Source organism: Phaethon aethereus (genome assembly GCF_964289735.1).
Source record: "Phaethon aethereus genome assembly, chromosome: 4".
Lineage (NCBI taxonomy): Eukaryota > Metazoa > Chordata > Aves > Phaethontiformes > Phaethontidae > Phaethon > Phaethon aethereus.
In genome coordinates this window covers 6,377,422-6,398,909 of record NC_138578.1, presented here as the reverse complement: position 1 = coordinate 6,398,909, position 21,488 = coordinate 6,377,422, and the positions used below count along the sequence as shown (strand labels likewise).

Here is a 21,488-nt window from a genome sequence, read left to right as displayed (position 1 = left end):
CTGTGCATTCCATGTTCTTTTTGAAGAAGTTAGGTAGTCAAACATGCTAGAGCCTTGAAGGAACAGCAGGACACAATAAACTAATTGTTACATAAGCATTATAAATGAAAAAAAAGATACTTTAAGACTGTGTTATAAGCTATTTACTTTAAAAATGAAGAGGCATGTGTAAGATACACAGAACACATACGTATCTTTGTACGTGCGTATATCCTTGATTGGCTTCCTGGCTTCCAAGAAACATGTTGTGTTTACAAAATGTGATACTTCTAACATGTTGAGACTTGTGATCAAGCACGACAGTTATGATTGGATAAATGTTATGAGTTTACTTTGTGTGTTCTGTGGAAGAGGACTAGAAAATGGTACTTCGCAAAGCAATATTAAGACTTGACCAGTGGATGCTGTAAGCAACCTTCCCTGTCACAGAACAAAAGAGTGACTGTTGCTTGGGTCTGAAAGAGGTGATTATACATTTAGGGGAAAAAAAGTTGGAGGGTTACAGTTGCTGTATAAAAGTCCTTGGTATTACGTCATGTCATAAATTCAAAAATGTTCCATTGTAACAGCACATACAGTGTTCTTGTCTGGGGAAAAGTTATTTTGGGTACAAAATTTGCCTCTGGCAGTTCCCCTTTTTATGGTCATTGTATGGTTTTACCTTAATTGGCATAAAATACATATGCTGCAGGTCAAGATTATCTACTTGGATAGTCAGCTCTATTTGTCTGTCTTGGTTAGTAATCGTTCAGCATTTTCATTACTAGTTTGCTACCAATATGAATTTAAAACTTCATTTTCCTAAAGAGAGATTGTACTGGGTTCCCTGAGTTTCCTCTGCATGGAAGGCATTTTTGTCTGGAATGAACCTGGAATTCTAAGATTGCAAGCTTATGGATATTAATTTCTATTTAATTATATAACCCTTGCCCATTTCATTTGTCAAACCAGGAACGTGCTTTCTTTTTTCTTTTTTTTTTTTTTTCTTTTCTTTCCTGGGAAATTCATGCCTAGAATATGTACCTGGAATGTAAAGTGAATGATGTGACAATATTTACTGTACAATTTCAATTGACCTGATGTCTTGCCTACAGATCTTAACTTTTCATTCTAACTTCTCTTGGCTGAACTTGTTCTTAACCTTTCATTTTGACTTCAGTACAGGATTTTTTTTTTATAAGAAATGATGGTTTTAGTATAGCAGAGTCCCTCGTTCCTATGTCCATTTATTCAAATGGCAGAATGAACTGAACTGCTTGGAGTACAGTGGAGGAAGGGCAGCAGCACACCACATAATATAGCAAAGGAATTGCACCTTCATTTGCTGTATGTCTTCTGTTTTCTTGGCCAGGCAGAGGAAGACTGGAACAATGAGGTTTCCTCTATGATAATTACTAACCTTTCTTGCAGTCTTCAGAGCCTCTTCTTTTTCCTCCCCCCCCCACCCCTTGTAACTGAGCAATTTGAACTGATTTTTTAGGAACCCGCAGATGTTATTCTGGAGGTCATGAAGGAAATAATGTAACTAGGACACCTCAGTGTGTTAATATTTTGAAGACTGGGTCTTTCCCCCCACACCCCCCCTTTTTTTTTTTTCCTCTCCCCTGTGCCTGTGGTACAACTGTTAATGTACAACATTGAGAGATACCAAACAGAGTAACAATCTTTAAGGTGCTCTCTGAAGGAGTTATTCCTCCAAAGACCAGCTCATTTATTAAGTATTGCAGGTATGTGTGGCTGTGGCCTCAGTGATCTAACATAAGGAGCATTATACATGCTTAAAGTTTTAAGACTTCTTTTGTCTTTGTCTTGTCTTCACTGCCTTAGGTTTGTGATCTGTCCTTCAGCCTGAAGAAAATGCTGATCCGACACAAGCTGACTCACAACCCCAATAGACCGATGGCAGAATGCCAGCTTTGCCACAAGAAGTTTACAAGAAATGACTACCTCAAAGTGCACATGGAAAATGTCCATGGTGAAACGGACAGCTAATTACGGCCTGTGTGAGAAGAATGGATCTCGCATTCCAAAGTGCTCCATTTGTACGTGTACGAACTCCAGACTTCTCACCTGACTAGTAAGCATAGTCAGGAGAAACAAATGTAATGTGTTCACATGTTATTTTTCCCACTTTTTTCTTAAATATACTAATAGGATAAAAACCAAAGAAAGACATTTACCTGAAGTAAAATATAGCTTGAAATTAGAAATTTGAAGATAAAAGAACTTTGGGAAAATCTTACCCTCATTTAAAAAAAAAAAAAAAAGGCAAAAAAAAAAAGCTTTAAGCAAACTTCATCTTCTCAATTACAGCCTTAGAAAAATAGATATTGGTAGCATTACCTGGAAATGCTGGACATTTGGAACTGAACCCTTGGCTGTATGCAACTGTATTTCTGTATCTAAGCTTCAAGTCTCCATTAAAATTCTTTAGTTTGAAACCACGCAGAATTTGTCATTCTAATTGACTGCTGATTGCATCCAGGCATATTTTATTCAGATTTTAATTCTGCATTTTGTGTAACATGATTTTGTCTCATTTTATTTACAGCTTTCTCATTACTAGATGAAACTCATTAACTTGAATTGGTTCTTGAGATGCCAAAATGTATGCGTACAGAAACTGTGGAAATCTGTCATGTTAAGTATTTCTGTATGAGCACTGAGGAGGATGTATTTCTTCTGGTCTGAAACGAGACTGAAGTGAAAACTTTGAGCAATTTAGTTTAAGTACTATATTCTTACTCATCATTGTGACTGGCAAGGCAAGTGGAAAGACATCTCTAACACAGTGGTTTGAGCAGCTACAGTTGCCTAGTTAACATGTATTTGATTTCCTGGTGAACAGCTAGGTCCCAGAGTGTTTCTTCCTGCTGAATCAGATGCCCTGGATTTCATCATCCCACTTAGCTACCTTTATTTTCTTGATTCTGTTAATGAGCACTGGGAAAAATACTGCTTTACAACTAAGTAACAATCAAATTCTTCATGTTATCAGACTGAGTTGTTTACTGCAGTAAAACTCTTGAAAAGGGTTCCCACAGGCCCTCTTGTACCACAGTTAGATAACCAAGAAAGTTTTATCTACAAGGACAGTAAAACTGTAACTTCAGAGGGTGACTGCATGTGAAATTCCTGAGTTATCAGCAGTTAATTTTAAGGCTCTGTCATTAGTAAACTGTTCATATTCATTTTGGACATGTCAGTGTTTTGTAAAATGAACTTGCTTTGGGACATCTGGCTTCTAGTTTTCATGGGAGAAGAGTTCAGCTTCTTTCTCAACTGCAGCGGGGACAATTATGCTGAAATGAACAGCATCATCCTTTATCTCACAGTAGGGTCTCTACTCAAATCTATTTATCATATGGCAGATTTTCTGCTCAGAAGAGCAAAAAAGAAATAACAATAGTAGTATTGCTAGCAATGAGAATAGCCAGCAATAGAAGATGTTGATATATTTAGTGATTAACACTGCCTTCCTTCTCTACTAATAGTTTGGATCCCATTCTTCTGCATGGACATCTGTACGTTACATGTTTGGTTTGGAGACCCAACACTGGATCCTAACAGTAATCTTTTCCAAAGCCATTACTTTTCTCCAGAAAATAAGCAGAAGACACTTTGTGTTTTTCTCAGAAGCTGAAGAAGGCATGCCACTAATAGGGGTAATTATAATTACAGAGTCTATATCAGAGGGTCTTATTTTTTTCTAGGAAGCCTTGTGTTTTGTTATGAGACTCTTTGTCTTCAACCTCTCCCCCCCCTTTTTTTTTTTTAAAAGCCTATAACGCTCCATGACAACAAACTAACAAGTTTACAGGTGTACGTCCCATTTACAAGGAAGTTATATACTCAAGTTTAGAGGTTCCCTTTCTTAACGAAACCAGGTCACCTCCTGCTAGCAATTCTAACAAAGTTGATCAGGGATAAGCAAGAACTGTCACTGTTTTCATCATTGTAGCAGACTTCAAAATGCTGTCTTCCCATTTATTTCAAAGGTCCTTGGCTCAAGTTACATATGGCAAGTTAAGCTTGAATGAGCCACCTGCAAGGTTTCTGCAGGCAAAGGGGTAACCTTCAGCTGTGTCTGCAGATTTGAAATTGGAATCTAGTGTCCCCTAGGTTGATCTGAATTGAAAAAAGAATAAAGCATAGTAAAGCAACAGATATACAGTCTGGACCATAATGTAATTGTATAAAATAGACCACAGCAGTTACACTGATGAAAATTCATATGAGGATCCTGGAGAAGACCTGCATATGGAGGACCCGATTTCATACAGTTCTGTAATGTATCGATTCAGTGTGGAACAAGTGACTTAAGTGTTACACGGGTATGTGACAGAAAAGTGTATCACTAAGTGTATGTGTTACGTAATTTTGTGTTATATTATAACCTCTATGGTGTTATGGTAATAACCTCTATGTTCCTTTTAATTAAATATAGAACTTATTTTCCTATATTTTTAGTAGTTTTTCTCAATACTAGTTTTGAAAGCAAACTACATGGCTAATGTTTTATGAATTATAATTATTCAGTAACACTTGGCTATTTTATTGCATTCAGTTTGCCTGTTGAAGTGCATATACTTAATTGTTTCTACATTGTTTAGGATTCCTGCAGATTTTGAAGAAGCGTAATTATGAATATTCCACTTGTGACAACCACCTATGTGTAAAAGCAAACTAAGTCTTCTTCATGCTCTTTTTGTTTTCTGAGAGGTACGTGAAACTTGGAGTCTTGGCCAATTCCATACAAATTATTTGTTCATATCAATCAAATATATTGTATATGTGTAAGACAAATACAGTAGAAATAGGCATTATCAAGTTGAGTAAATAATACTTCCTCACCTTATTTGGAGAGCTTTTGTTAGAGAGTTTTTCAGACTAGTATATTTCTAGGTCCAGAGAACTTTAACTTATTGCTACAATATAATTTAAGTGTTCAGGTAGCAAAATCAATCAGTACCATATACTCAGATGTCTGATGATATTTTAGCTTTATGTTCTTAATTTTCTGCAAGGAGAATTAGGTTGGTGACTTTTTTTTACATATCTGGGGTGGGGCAACATTGCAAAGGCGACTATTTTTTTGCTTGCATGTTTGCCATCAGTGAAATCAAGAATTTAGTAATACAAAAATTAAGATTACAGTTTTTATATTTTTTTCCTTTATATTTTTCCTTCTTCCATTGGTTGATGCAAACTGAGGCACAGAAAACAGCAGGAAAAAACCAAACCACCCAAACAAAACAAAACAACAACAACAACAAACAGAAAAAAAAGTCCAAAATGAAGATTTTTCTAAGCAGTTTTTGAGGGACAATGCTATTATTATGTGCAAAGAGGAGAATCCTTTTTTTTGAGGGGGGAAAAAAAAGATGTCATATATTTTATGTATTTTGCATAAGGTTTTTGCCAGAGATCTTGCAAAGTTGTGTTACATTTTTAGGATTAATAAATGTATTTGACAAAAATAGCTAGTTGCTGAAAGTCAGTACATAAAGAGGAGAATGTACTTTTTTGTTTTTTATTATTGCTGGATAAATTATGATAAACATAGTAAGATTAATCATGCTGTATGTAATCAATAACAGCAGTTAACTAACTGAAGCTTTGATCTTCTGGCTTCAGTAGAACCAGGGATAGACAGGAGCAATGTGCAAGTGAAAGACCTTCATTGGAAACACAAGAAGTAGGTGCAGGAGGTTGAAGGCCAGCTGCAGGTGATGACTCTTCGATCGTGTCCTCCAGGAACTTTCCTTGTGGGGCTAAAGTGGCTGCAGAGCTGCCTGAGCTCCTACAGAGACAGCACCTGGCTTGCCAGCTGCAGGTGTTTCCACGGCAAGAACTGCCCTGTTCTTTCCATGAGGTGCTTGAATGTTTCACAGTTGGAGGTAATATGATCCCGAATACTGAATTTGTGGTGGTAAACTGTATAATTGAATTTATATGCAATGCAGACTTACTATTATGCAATATATTTCTATTTGGTCGTAGCTTTCTTAAAAACAAAGAAAAAAAACAACCAACAAACCCTTCTTCTTTGAATAAAAATTTCCATTGACAGCCTCCCACTTGGTATTACCTTTAGAAAAGACAGACAACATTCCCTTCAACTGATTTTGAGAAAGGAGAAATTGAAACCTGTTGATTTAAAGGTAATTGTTATTTTGTGTGTTTGTATATTTGTTTTGCTTTACTGTCTCCTATGGCAAACTGACAAAATTAATCATTAGTTAAAATACTGACTTTTCCATGGTAAGTTATGCCATGCACAGTAACATGAAAAGCTGGAGATCTTCCTGAAATAACATGTAGTCACTGGAATGCTAGAAGGTTGCTGGTTGACAGCCGGCTGAACATGAGCTGGCAGTGTGCCCAGGTGGCCAAGAAGGCCAACAGCATCCTGGCCTGTATCAGGAATAGTGTGGCCAGCAGGAGTAGGGAAGTGATTGTGCCCCTGTACTTGGCACTGGTGAGGCCGCACCTTGAATCCTGTGTTCAGTTTTGGGCCCCTCACTACAAGAAGGATGTTGAGGTGCTGGAGCGTGTCCAGAGAAGGGCAACGAAGCTGGTGAGGGGTCTGGAGCACAAGTCTTCTGAGGAGCGGCTGAGGGAACTGGGGTTGTTCAGTCTGGAGAAGAGGAGGCTGAGGGGAGACCTTATCGCTCTCTACAACTACCTGAAAGGGGGTTGTGGCGACGAGGGTGTTGGTCTCTTCTCCCAAGTAACTAGTGCTAGGACAAGAGGAAATGGCCTCAAGTTGTGCCAGGGGAGGTTTAGATTGGATATTAGGAAAAATTTCTTCACTGAGAGGGTGGTCAGGCATTGGAACAGGCTGCCCAGGGAGGTGGTGGAGTCGCCATCTCTGGAAGTGTTCAAAAAACGTGTGGATGTGGCGCTTCAGGACATGGTTTAGGGGACATGGTGGCGCTGGATTAATGGTTGGACTTGATGATCTTAAAGGTCCTTTCCAACCTTGTGATTCTGTGAAGGCTGTGGGGTTTTTTCCCTACGTTGTGTAACTTTCTGCAGATCGTAACATTCAATTTGTTCTCTTTATTTTTCCATTACAGTTGATCCCTCTTGGAGAGAATTCCCATCTCTGATGTTAGGAACAGCAACTCGCTTGTTCCTTTTGCTTTCCATTCTGATGAGATGTACGGCTGAAAGCTGATACAAATCATTAATATGATAACATTAGCAAATGCAAAGGATATTTCTACTTCCGTTTTGTCTTATATGATTGTGAAGGGTTAGATGCATCCTTTAATTTACACTAGCAAGTTCTAATTAGAAGTCAGACAAAGGAGAAAATAGCATAAGTTAACATGTGTGCCAGGCATTTTATGTTGCTATGTTTGAATATACAAACATAGTGGGGTCAAAGCAATTTATATGTTCTGTGAGTTAATTTATGATGTTATAAGAATGTTTCCTGTGTTTTAAGTTACAACCTTTAATGCTCTGCATTTGTGTCAATATGTACCAATAACTGTTATTCTTCAAAGACCTCTGGCGATAGTTTATTTTTAACTTTTCAGTTTAAAAGACATAGTGTAATAGTCCCTCTAAAGCATCACTTTTAGAGGTGGAGGAGCTCAGTGTGCTATTGCCAGTGTGTGATCAGGTTGTAATAAAATGTTTTACGTTCAGTTACATAAATACTCACACAAAAGTACAGGGATTCCCTTCAGAGTGAGATCTGAAATCTGCCTATTTGTTTTTTTAGCTCAGAGTATGATAGCAGTTATAGCCATAAAGCTGTATTCTTGAACACGTTTGAATTCTGACAGCTTATTTTTGTCTCTTGTATGTACTGTGGCACATCAAGAAGATGGGATAATTTAAGGATGCAAAGTAATAGCTGGGAAGTTGTCACTGATAAACAGTTTCCTTGGCCTGGAAAATTATTTGTTGAACATTTCAACCTGGGACTGCCAGTCTTAATTTTATTTAATAGTTATCTATTTTTTTAGTCTCTTTTATCTCCCATCCCTGTTCCCTTGTAAACTGGTACTGAATCTGTAATATCCTGTGAAAAAGGACAGACAGCATACTGGCCAACACAGTGTTTGCAAGCATTTGCTGCTATCCTGTGTCACTTTCACTGAGCCCTATTTGTTATGTTCAAGTAACATGCCTCTCTGAGTTTTCTAACCTCAGCTACCTCTCATGTTACAACAGGAGTGTGGTCAGAGGCTGTGCATGACATATAAACTCTCATTGCCCTTCAGTGACGAAAGAAACCAGGGGGAAACTCCAGCCCATGTCACAAGTGGAGGAGAGACTTGATGGTCCATTTGTGTCCATGGACTCCAGCTGAGGTAGGCAGGAAAATATTCTTGCATCTCCATCACTGCACATGCCCTGATCCTGATCACCTCCAAAAAAATCTAGATAGTAAGATGGAGGAACAAAACCAAAGCTACTGTTTGACTTACTGGTAGAAATGTGTGTAGTGATATGTTTTGATGCCTGCCTTGAAAGTGGTGGCAAGTGGTGCTTTGTAGCTTAAACAAAACCAAAACCCCTTTGATTTGAGTGTGTGGCAGGAGTGGGCAAGAAGTGTGTTATTGAGAAGTATATTCGTTTTAAAGTGGAACTTTCACCACTTTTATTGGAATTTTGGTTAACACACTTGTTCACTGACTGACTATGCAGCAATGGGTTGTAACTAGTCAACTGAGTCCTGAGAGGGTTCTTACTTAAGCAGCATATCCTAGAAATATGCATGAGATGCACTGTATATACAAACTGAAACTGTTTAATTCAAGTAAATAATCTCGATGCCTACCACCTTTCTACTGTATACAACTGAAATCTCAGATGGTATGTTTTTGAAGGAAGAAAACAAAACCTCCTAGTGTAGTCTGTAAGACCATGAGGTCCTTCCAACAACTAATCCAAAGAAAAGTTGGATTAGCTAGGTTTTCTTCTCTTTTTCTCCCCTCTCCCCTCTCCAATGTAAGAGTTGCCACCTGGGTTTTTGAAACAGTGTCATCTCACAAGTGTTTCAGAGACATATGCATATGCATAAACTGTTATATAGGTCAGATATATAAAAGACAGTCTAGCCTGAAAAGGTGAGATCACAGTTTTGTAGAGCTCTGAAGGCTGATTCTGTGTGAGCTCCTGGAAGTCAGTGGAGTTTAAGTACATTTTGGAATTTGATTGCATTCTTAAGGATTTTCTTGACAGGATGTCCTGGTAAGCAGGAACTCAGTTCTGTAAAAAATATAAGCATAGGTGGAAAACAGTTGCTCTTTGAGTCAATGGAATAATTTGAGTTCCTGTGAGAATTGAATTCTTTATCTTTAAAAATAAAACAAATTACACTTAGCTGAGAAGACATTTTAATAGAGCCGTGGCTTCTGAGATCTTTTAACTCTCTGGAACAAGCATGAGGCCCAGGATAGGAGATATCCGGGGAACTCCATAGCATGCAGGTATTATTCCATGATCTGCTTGTTGACTGTCTGCCACTTGGGCAAACTGCTGTATCTTTCTGTTTTTCTTTTTCTCTATCATCGCTGCTATCTTCCTGATTAGCCTCTGAGCTCTTAAAGACAAAATATCTCTGTTCTGCTTATATAGCCACTGGCACTTGCCTTTGCTCGGTTACTGTACTGAATGTAGTAGTAGTAATAGGAGCATTGCTTTATCATCATTGACAAGGTAGTAGGACCTGATGGGGAAAACAGTATTTGAGGACTGTGGCTTTAATGTGGCTACAAATAATCAGAAAATGTCCCAGTTTTAATTTGATATTTCTTTTGTTAAAAAAAATCAGAACAACAATCAGACAAAACTGTAGTCTTCTATTAATATGTCATGTTGCTTCTGTGTAAGATTAATTTCCTATGAGATACGCACATCTTGCATCACAACCAAGTACATTGTTAGCTATGGTGTTTCAGCTGTTGAGAAATATAGTTAACTTTAACAGCTATACTTCAAATACCATTGATCATGTGTTCATACCCTTTAGCTATAAAACCCCTGAAGTAATGAAAGTGTATCTCAGCATGTTTGTATAGCAGCTAGCATCAGATATATCTAGCAGGTAGTAAACTGTGAATAGCTGGTTCAAAATTTTCTCGTTCCATTTGTTGCATGGTGAAGCAACCATGTTGTTTGCTGAACAGTAATTGAAGAGAGGTTGTTTTAATTACTGTTTTTCTTTGAGAAGGGCATTCAGCAAAAAGTAACCATTAACATTGTTTTGGGTTTGTGGGTTGGTTATTTTTTGTTATCCTTCTACGAGGAAAAGACTGTAAGCCCTTAAATCCACAAGTTCGTTTCCAGTTTAACAGCTGTTCAAACAAAACTGGGAGGAAGTGCTACAACAGGTAATGTTGCTACTGGATTAGAGACCTTCACTGCAGTATTATCCAGGTTAACTCTTCAGTACTAATATTGTGGTCATTTTCTGTACCATGCCTCAGACTTTTAATAAACTTTCTGCCACTACATTCAAGACAGGTCACAAATCCACTTCCCAAGTCAAGAAGCGCCAAAGTAATTTCGCAAAATGTCATCTTTTTTCTAAATGTTTTAAAACATGGAAATCCATTTGTCTTGCATATGCTGACTCTTTTAACATAGGTCATTTATACTTTGATAAAACTCAGAAGGATTCTTCTCTACATTATTTTCTACATCTGTATGCAATTTGTTCAGTATCATAGTAGGTTGACTAGGGATTGAATCTGCTGAGATGAAATAATAAAAGGTCTTTGGGCATGGAAGAAAAAATTTGTGATTACAGATCTCACTTTTGCTTTGTTTTCTTCCTTTATCTCTGTCACTTAGAACTAAATTATTACAAACTTTGAATAATAAAACTAAGGTTGAAAATATCTATTTAATCAAGTTCAATTCAGAAAATGCAAGAGGAGGATGAATTATTAAATTAAAACTACACTAATCTTCGCAAAAAGACAAGATGCATGTTTTTTGTGTTTGTTTATTGGAGCTTGCTGTTTCTTACCAGGGCTACTTGTTGCCTTTTGTTCTGATTTTAAGCACAGAGTTTAGTTCATGATAACTAAATATTGTCAGATGATGCTGACAGCTTATTTAAAAGACATTTTCTGCTGTTTTGCTTTTACAGAAAGAAAAGGTTATTGAATTACTCGGTTATTCTGGGCAAAGGGGGCCAAGGCCTGAGCTTTCATATCCTTTCTTGTGATTTGAGCAGTCCTGAGTCATGTAAGAACCCCTTCTGTTAAATCTCTTCCTATGCTTTTGTTTTCTAAACTCACTCTGTGTGTCTGAGAGAAGATCCTGCAGTTGTTTTTAGTGTCCTGGTCTAAGAGTCTTTCTCAGATGAGTGCAATGGAAAGTTTCTTCTGCCTTGAGGGTAGTTGTCAGTAAGCCAAGCAAGTGAGGTTATCCTTTTCTAATCTCCTCACCCAGGTCCAAAATATTTGCGTGGGATGGCAGAGCTAGGCTTACCTCTTCAATTGGAAAAAGACCATAGGATCAACAAGCCCTCTGTTAAAGCCATGAATGAGGCCAGCTCTACAGACCTGCAAAGCAAAGCATCTGTAAATTCTTCCACCCACTCCTTTACCATGCAGCAAGGATGGCTGGAAGCAGTGATTTCTTCTCCTTGCTTTGATACTTTTCATCAGTTTAGCAGTTATAGTAGGATAAGTAAGGTTTGAATGTGTCCTCAGAATTCAAATGAGGATTGGAGTGGAAAAAAGCTATGAAATTAATGATTTGGACTTAATTTTCGTTTTTGTGATTCTAAAATCTGTAGAAAGCAGGCCTTCCGCGCTACGATAAAACTGAACATCATTCAGCTAACCACTGGAGAGATGGCAAAGGGGCTGCCTGTTGGTTAAGAGTTAGCTGTTCTCAGTCAGATGGAAAACCTGCTATGACTGGTATGCAAGTTTAATGGTTTCTTTTTAAACTTAAACAGTTAATGGCCCATCAGAAGGAAAATAAAAAAATGTTGGTTTTCCCTGGTATAAATGAGTGCATTTGCTTTGTGCCAGAATGGTACCTTTCTGCTATATGTTTCAGTGATCTACTCTTTCAGCTGAGGTTGTAAATTTTTTTTTTTTTTAAGTTGACAAGTATTAACAAAGAATCGCCCTACTTAAATTTCAGTCTACTAGCTACCGGCCATGTGATTGCTCTCTACGTACAGTAAACAGGGTTCTATTTTCTGAGTCATATTAGTATAAGGACTTCATTACGTATATTAGTATATCTTTATCTTTTAGGATTAGCTCATGATTTGATTTCTTTATAAAAGACTAACAGTAGAAGATGGTATTTTCCCATTCAACCATGTCCCATTCATCAATATTGAAATGCCATCAGTAAGCAGAAATATAGCTCTTAGCCAGTAAAGCAACTGGTTTCCAGTTAAACTTTACAAGGCAAGATTTTTCCAGAAATAGAAAATTCAGGTTGTGGAGTAATGATTGTAAATTGTTACTCCTCAGCATAGTACTGCTCATTGTATCAAGTTATTAGTAAGGTAAATACATTTATTAAACCTAAGAAAGCTTAACATGTATGTGTTTCCTAGCAGACTTCTTTCATAATTGCTAGTAACTTCCCTTGTAAATATAAAAGCCCAGTCAGTAGTCAATTCTGTAATTGCAAGTTTCCTATGATTAATTGTGCTGTTTCCTAAATTAGAGTCCAGCAAGGTCTGCTCAGGATGGGGGCTACTGTCATGTCAACAGGGGTGGTGTTCATTTTAGTAATAGTTCATCTCTAAATAGAGGACAAATACTTAAATGTTTTTCTTCAAAAGATATTTTCAGAAAGATAAAAATAACTTATGAAGGCACTTACTCTGAAAGAATTTAGAGCTACATATTTGCTGTGCACTCAAATGGCTGTGACATTTGCCTTTGCTTTTTCTAAAAGCAGCTCCTAGCTGGATAAAGTGACTGTTTCCACTCTGTATCCCTCATGACATATTTTGAGATGACCCAGACATGGAGAACAAATTTTCTAGAAACCAAGCAAAATAGATCACAGATGAATCCTTTGGTTTATATTCCATTTCAGACTTACCTTAGATGAATCCACAGCTGCTGTAGATTTTAGCAGTATATATTCTGAGAAAACTGAAAACGTTTTCTTGTTCTCATCTCATAATTCCTTAATTTTTCTTTGGGAAGTTGATTTATACTGGTGTAAGAAAAATAAATTACTGCAGTCTAATACATAGACAAGTGTATCGTTATGGAGTTCACTGTTTACGATAGGCACAAGCAATGTATTTAAGTTAAAAAGTTTACGTATGTGCGCATGCATGCACATACACAGATCAGAATGTGTACACAGTAGAAAAGGGATGTTATGAATATGACTTATGTTTTACATAATGACTGAACAAGACAAATCAGGTCCACGTTATATTGGAAAGGATGAAAATGTGCTCTGCATCTTAGACTGAGAACAGTCTGTCTCTGCCTTGTGTCAGTGAGGAAAAAATGACACTAGTAAGAAGGCCTTACATTGCTGAGGTTCATTGAACAACCTGTTAATAAAACACAGGATATGGCTTCCATGTCCACAGACTAACAGAAGCATCCCTGTGTATGAGTAGACTTCTCCAAAATGTGATTTACACATCCAATTTATATTGACCTTGTGGCTTGGATTCCCAAAATAGCTACTTTGGAGTCATTACTCTAATGGAGAAGAGTGAAAACTGAAAACAAATTTTTCATCTTCTAGATAATGATAATATCAGTAGAGGGGCTGCAGTGGGCAGGTTTTTCTCACGTCTAATTGTGTCCCTACTTGGGCACCACAGAGAACAGGGTTTAGAGTAGAGAATCCCTAATCAAGTAGTGCTTACCTGCTTTGAAATGAAGTGCCTAATCATTCTTCTGACTTTATACTGATTAAATGAGCCAACTTCCCTCTTGCACTTTGTTCTCTTATGCTTTCCATGTACTTTACAAGATGGATCTTGGCGTCTGATTTGGGACTGTAGGTTCTGCTGGGTGAAAGAATGTCTGTGAGTTGGTTTATTTATGGCTGTAGCCCTGAATGCTTTAACGTATTTTGAAGATTGGTTTTAGGCTTCTAAGTCAGTTTAGTACAATATTGTCCTGTCCTGTCAGCAAGCAACATGAGATACTGTATCTGAGAAACCAAACTCTCCAGTTGCAGCTCTATTTGAGTTGGGCTAGCTGTTGTACAAACTCATCGTATCACTGCCAGGCTGAGGATGCAGGCTTCCTCTGTGTGTTTTTAAAAGTCATTACATCATTGGCAGCGATTAATGACTTTCCAGATGAAATCAGTGAACAAATATGAATGACTAAATTGTGGTCATTTTGATTATCTATGGAACCAAAGCAGGCCAGTTTCAGAACAAATGAAGAATTGCCTGAACCTGGTTATTAGGATTCATGTTTTCACCATATGACAAGGTTACATGTTTAAGTAAATGCAGTCAGGAATCTAAATGCAATTATGAATCTAATTTCCCCTAGTAAATGGTCAAATTCTCCTGTAAAAAAAAACCCACCAAACCCACACATGTTTTAAAACACAAGGGTCTTGAGCTTCTTTTTATCTATGTCTATGTGTGTGTCTTTTTTTACATTCATCAGTTTACCTATGCTTCTGCCCTCTTGTGGATCTTAAATGTATTGAATATTGTAGATTTATATTATCCAGGTTTTAAGACTACAGCTCTTTGTAGTGATCTTAGGACTAATTTGCATTATCTAGAAAAAAACAAGGAATGCATGTGCTAGGATCTGCTGCATTTCTTCTGAGTGCATTCTTTGACTAAAAGAATTGTTCTACCTACCCTCTGGTTTGGGAAGTTCATAGTGTGCAGCTGGGAACAGAAAAACTCGGCTAATATAAAATGACCTATCAGACAGTATCGTTGTGGCAATATAATGGTCAATGCAAAATAATTTAGATAGCCTCTTGACTTGTATCTTGTAAAATATAACAGTCAAAGGACAAGAAAGGAGAAATAGCATGGGGTGAAAGTTGTGAATTAAAAAATAAGTGTGAAAAACGAATTCTCGGAGAGAAATTGGAAATAGCTTGCTGGCTTCCTAGAAGGAGGAGGTGTTCTTGCACCAGGGAGCAATCTGGAGGAGCGATCTGAAGGGCTTTATAACAAAATGGAGATAAAGACAAAAGCCCAGTCTAGTCTTACTTTTTTCCTCTTCAGTTTTCTACCACTGCTGCTGTCAGCAGCTCAACTAGCACAGCAGCCAATGATACTAGGAAACTCTCTGGCAAGAGCTTGCGTTGATTTTACTATTTTATTGGAATCCTGTTCTCTTCTGGATGCACACAAACTGTCCTACTGTAAAATTCAGCATATTTTTTGTAGAAGACATGAAAATTTGGGCAAAAAGCCATGGTAGAGATGTCCCTAAGCCGTCATGGGGTGTGAGTGGGTGACCACAGGGGTGGTTTTCTCTGCATTTTGCATGCGGGGAGCAGCACGTGCCGCTTGTTAGGCTCAGGCTCACACTGTCCAAGGTGCTGATGGCACCTGAGAGCCACGGACAACATCTGCATCGCAGAAGTGGGGACCTGCCTTCTGGGACCAGCAAACCCCCAGGTAAAGGAGAGATCTCTCAGAGCCAGGCTTTGTTCTGTTCTGCACAACAGCATGGGAAGAGTAACTGTCAAATCCTACCAACAGTGGACAATCAATACTGTGATAACCTCTATGCAGGCATGGTATATAGCCATCGCGAAAGCATGGCTATCTCTATTTTGGCCTCAATGTCCCATTATTTTAAGCTTATTCCTCTGTGCTTGCATTTGCATCATGTGCATGGTGTTGCAGAATAATTTCTCTGTTTATTTTTGAGAAAGTTGCAAAAATATTCCAAGTACAAAACTTTATTTCTTCTCGTTAACTAAGCTTTTATTGTGCAGCGTTGCTGCCACATACAGGCCTGGTTCCTAATCTCTGTAATTTCTTGGGCCAAAACTTGCTTTTGTTGTTTTTTCTTTGCTTCTTTTTTTCATGGTGTCTGTGGTAATTTTCATGCCTGCAGTACAACAGCAGAGATTTTATAGGTCGCTTTGGTGGAGGTGGGGTAATAGCTTGCTGTTATGAGTAGTGAAACAACAGATAGAAACTGAGACACAGAGGCATTGGAGTAAGCTTATGCTATTTCTTTGGCAGAGATCACATAGGCCACAACTCGTGGACTCAGGAAGATGCTGTTACCGTGCCGTGACATGTATGGAAATGGAAGTAAAATTTCATTAGTTTTATTTGAAATTATATGTATTTGACATTACAGACCATTTACATCTCTTGAAACTGTAAACTCAGTTTTAACGTTTTAACATTTTTAACTCAGTTTTAATGGGTAAGGCTGGCGGTTGTCTTATCTGGGTTTTTGTTTCGTCTCTGCTTAGCACCAGAATTTTGGGTGAAGGAGCACAAAGCTGATCAGAAGGCTCTGTTTCTATAAAAGCGCTTGCAGGTTGAGGGAGGACTTGTTATTGGGAGGATTTTATTTATCACGGCTAATAATGGAGCAGTAACTCTCCCAGTGGGAACTTTAAATGCCTGACAGTGTTGTTAGGGGGAATGCACGGTGTGGAATATTCAGTTTCCTAAAAGGTCATCATCTCATTTTCTGTTCTTCTCCCCTGCATTATTTCATTGACACAGAAATAGAAAAATAAGACTTTTCAGGAAAAGAAGAGTAATTGAACATCTAGCTCACTCAACAGGACTCTGATTCAAGCTCGGAGAGAATGTTCCAGAGCTGTGGGGAAACTGAAGGAGGATATATAAGTGTTTTAGTGTTTGGCCTGGAATGTCAATCACTTCTACTAACTAAAGGGTAAGCAAAGAAAGTGCATTTAAATGTAGATCCTTTGAAAGAAAAATAATGCTTTTGAATTGAGGTTGTATATATTGGGGGTAAAAATATGCAAATTTAGGGGCATTTACCAGCTTCCTTTTCCTGTTGTACTACAGACAAGTGCCACCCTTGCAAAATTACTAATGGATGGTCCAATAATTATGAGAGACTTCTAATTATACACTGTTCTATTTTCATGATTCTGAACTTGCAAGCCAACTCAACCAAAAAGCCAGATGATGATCGTAGTGTAAATATTTGCAGAGCGCTTCAGATGATCAGAAAGGCAGGAAGTGTGGAAGGGCAAGCATAATTCCCATGTAAGTGCAGGTGTCCTTCACAGCATCTTCTGAAATGGATCTTGTGGCTCTAAGGAGATAGATTCTAAAAATGGATGGATTCTGGAGGCTGAATGTTAAGGTTTCAGATATTTTATGTCTTGTCCAGCTAGAAGAGAGAGAAGCATATTTTAAAAGAACAAAAGTTGGAATCTCAAAATGGTACAGCTTCTGAGTAGAAGCTCTCAGAAGGATGACAGGTATCACAAGATGTATAAAAAGTCCTGATGGCTGTCAAGGCTAGAATGGAAGTAACTTCCCTTTAATTATTTCTTTTTTAAAGTACATCCATGAACTGTGCTTTAAAATCGTGTGAATTCATGTGAAAAATGTGTGAATTCATGAAATTCACACATGAAAACAACCATATAGATGTTGAATGGTGTTTTGATGATTAAGCCTTTATTATAGTTATAAATACAAGTTTGTATGTTATCATATGCCATTCTTCTCTTCTGCTCTTTAGAATATACATGGGGTTTTTACTAACTACCTATCACATACATGTGTGTATGTGTTCGCTAAGACTCTAAGGAAAATGTTTAAATGCATGTTGGACTTCTGTGAAAGTCCATAGGTCTTAGATGTTTTTCAGAAAATAAGGAAGAGGCATTCAAACACCATCCTAAATAGGAAAGTAAGGGTGTGAGGAACTAAAACTTAATGCTGTTTTTGACATGCTTGTTCTTGCTAAGTAACAATTTACATTGTAAATGTCTTGGGGGTTTTTGTAAAGTCCTACTTATTCTGAATTAGTGATTAAAAACTTTTCCACATATTTTAGTACTGACAACAAATTCCCTTATTCTGCCGACATAACATTCTCATTTTGCTGAAGAAAGCTTAAGGTCCCTTGTTCTTTTTTGCATCTCAACTTTCAATTCTACTAAATCTTTCAGTCACTTCTCTTTACATCTTTATTTTCAGCACATTTAGGTAATCTGTAGGGTTTTAAGTTGTTTTAGCTTGGGTCCATTGTGAGACATTAATATAGCTTTGACAAGGTACATGGTGTGGAACATTTTGGTCTATAACACCAATAAAAACAGATGGGGGAGCAGAGCCGTGTATGACGTAAGGTACGCAAAAATGTGGGTCTCGCCAGTTAATCATGGCATACTGCTGACAAATAAGTGACAGTAATTGATGCAGCCCTTTTGAGAGACAATCTGGAACTACTGCAACATGGGAAAGCTCATTCATTTCTTTTCCTTTGCTAAGTTAGTGGTGAATAACAGCCCTACTTAATTGCTGCTCAATGTTGCTTTATAAGGTAACAGTGTCAGTGACAAGCCAGGAAGTAAGAGTCTAGCAGTTAGAGCAGTAGCTGGCTAAGTCTTGTCTGTGTTCTGTTTCTGCAAACTACTGATGTTTCTTTTCAGTATATTCACCGCCAAAGGACTGATGCACATGCATCTAAAGTGCATTTGAATATCTAAATGTGTTCTGTTAGGTTTTCTGCTCTACAGTCTAATTATCAAAATGTTTTCACTATTTATATTCATCTTCTACACTTAGAAATCTTGATACTACAGCCTAAGATGCCCAGCAGATTCCAGCAATAAAATGTGTGCACTCTGACAAGATCTGACTTGCAGTCTGTGCTTTGTTTTAGGTGAACTTGTCTGACTCGGAGTAAAGCCAGAAGGTCTTAGGGCTGTAAGAAAATGTCTAAGTAAGTAAGTAAGCAAACTGTTTTAACAGGCAGTATGCCAGACCGAGGCAAACCACTGTCTGCTGCTAAGGTCCACTTTGCAGAGTATTCCTTTTTTTGACAGCAGGGAGAGAAATCAAGGCTCAGTCCAGAACACTAGAACAAAGAACTATTTCTGCTGAATTTTCTCTCCAGTAGGCAGTGGCTGCTTCCGTCACATTGAGCAAAATTTCCTTCTAGAGCAACAATGGCCTGCCTCCATTATTACTGGAGTGAGGCCAAAATATTTCATTGCAGTGCAATAATATTTTTACAGCAAAAGAGCTGCTGAACGGCGCCTGCTAGGACTATCATATTCGCTGGCAGGGCCACCTCCTACCCATTCATGATTTAGATCTGCTGCCATTTCCTTGTAATTACCAGCCTGGGGAAGATAGTATTCAAATCCCTGTTACTCCTGAATAAGTGCTCTGATGGTTTCCTTTTTTGCTTTTTTTTACCTCTTTTCTGCTGCAGCAGAACAGGTGTCTCCAGCTCTGAGAAAGGGAGGAGGTAGCCAGGCAGGGTTGGCATAAAATAGCCATCTGATAAGATGGGTGAGTAGGAGGAAAGTGTTGAGGACTTCCAGCTCATTGCTCTGGTTGCTTCATTAAACAGAAGGGCAGCTAGTCAGGCGGTAACACTGGATAAAGGAACCAGCATAATGACAGACCACTGTGGTCTATAGGAAAGAGGAAGTTTCCAGCAGTTTTCATGTAAGATTCTGCTGACACTTTAGGAAGAAGGAATAATTGCTTCCATTTCATGGATGCGAGAACTGAAGCACAAAATAGATAATTGCCCTATTTGCTGATAATCCAAACACTTTTGTCTTCTATTGACTGGAACAAGAGCTGCAGAAACTTATGACCTCTGAACCAAGGTGGTTACATCTAGTTTGCCCAGCCTCTGTAGTGATTCAGCATCAGAACAGGATGGAAGTCTAGGTATAGATGTAAGGAGGTGAAAAGAGGAAAGCTGATAATTAGTCAAGTGTTTCCTTACACTAAAATCCCTTGCAGTGGCACTGGCAATTTGGATGTTCTTAGCTAAGCACTGCAGTTCCTCTGTGGCCACGAAAGACTGGTGTGAAGAGCCAGAGAGAACTGGAAAAGCTGTGCAGAGCTGAGAAATGCGGATGTAGTCAACTGCATGTGAAGTGACCCAGGAAGAGAGGCAGCTCCCACGTTGTTGGGGGGCTGTATCTACCTGCATTCTAATTCTCCAGAGCCCTGCAACGTGTCGGAGGACAAGCATATTTCACACAGGTATAAATGAGCATGCACTTGAAAGGCTGCCTGTACCAATCTGACTGCTTGTATCCTTGTCACCAGGTTTGTGGCCAGGCCTCAGAGCTCCTGAAATCACAGCACCGTAGTATTTCTGGACACTTGACAAGTTGGCAACATCAAGCATAGATTCAAACCCCTCTTACACGTTCTTTCCAGGTGATGAAGTCTCCTTTTGTGGAACAAGGACTTCAGTAATAAATGTCCATTACTTTAAATACTTCATGATTTTGTGCTGACACTGTTATCAGTCCATAAGGACTATCGTCTGTGTCCAGTCTGAAGGGGTTTGAAGCATGGGTGTGTCCTGAAAGGAACGATTACAGAGGCTTTTTTCAACCTTGAAAATCTTAAATCATTTTGCTGAATAGTGGGCTTATAGTACTGGCATACCCACAAATAAACCTGTAGTTAAAGCAGCGATGTACAGAACTGCATGTCTGGGAGTGCCTACAGAGATGGTTTGTTCAATGCAGCATTGTAGGGGTTGGTCAGTGCTAATTCCTGTCTTGCTGGCAGTGTATGAAAGGTAGGTGATCCCTTTTGGACACACAACAACTTCTCTGCATTTAGCTTCAGACTGTCAGCATTGTAAACATATCGGGTCTTTTAGCGTGCATTGTACCATCTGAGCACAAAACTGAATGAACCATGCTTTATTTTTCTATGCAACTCATCACCCAGCCTTTTCTTCTGGAAACACTCTAAATGATGCTTTACTTCCTTTTGTGAAAGCTCCAACTTCTGATTTTTGCTTTTGTTCTTTTACTAGGAGTGCTTCCTCTTAGTAAAAGTACATCTTTGTGTGTACATGATGAAGGACTTTGAGGTAAGCATAGGCTACAAGCAGGTTATGGAGACTAAGAATAGGGTAAATGAGATGCAGAAGGAATTCATCGTTTCATCTAAGCTGAGGTGGTTTTGCACGTGAAATAGAGGGAACTAGAATTTTAGCTTTTGCAAAAGTCCTGGCAGATGCCAAGAGTGTTTCTTTGGAAGATTTTACTTTTGTGTTCTCAATTCCAGTGAACCTTTTCTCTTATTTTTGTAGAATTCTTGGAGTAGATTAGGTATAATACAAAATCTGTTCCCCTCTAAATTTTTTTCACCTCTTTGCCTTTTCCCTTCAGGTTATTGTTGCTGTTACACACGTCAGCTTCAACTTCTCAACCCTTCCTTTCCTGGCTGTCTTTCTCTGTGTTTAGATCTTTCTCCAAGAAATCTGGAAAGATGCACTCATCTATTTTCCTTCCAAGCAGAAGAACAAAAGCGCAAAATGAGTGATGTGTTCCCTGCTGATTTCACA

The 21,488-nt window shown here is 38.3% G+C and overlaps 1 protein-coding gene across 1 annotated transcript in view; it reads left to right on the top strand.

The window, feature by feature from the left end:
• PRDM5 (PR/SET domain 5) overlaps positions 1 to 2,545 on the top strand; it is a gene marked incomplete at its 5' end in the record, with an annotated part of 86,181 nt that extends 83,636 nt beyond the window's left edge. The window contains one exon of the mRNA XM_081999473.1: positions 1,828 to 2,545. Within this exon, the coding sequence (XP_081855599.1) occupies positions 1,828 to 1,992 (165 nt within the window). The 3' untranslated portion in view covers positions 1,993 to 2,545. The remainder of the gene's footprint in view (positions 1 to 1,827) is intronic.
• Between the last annotated feature and the right edge of the window lie 18,943 nt (positions 2,546 to 21,488).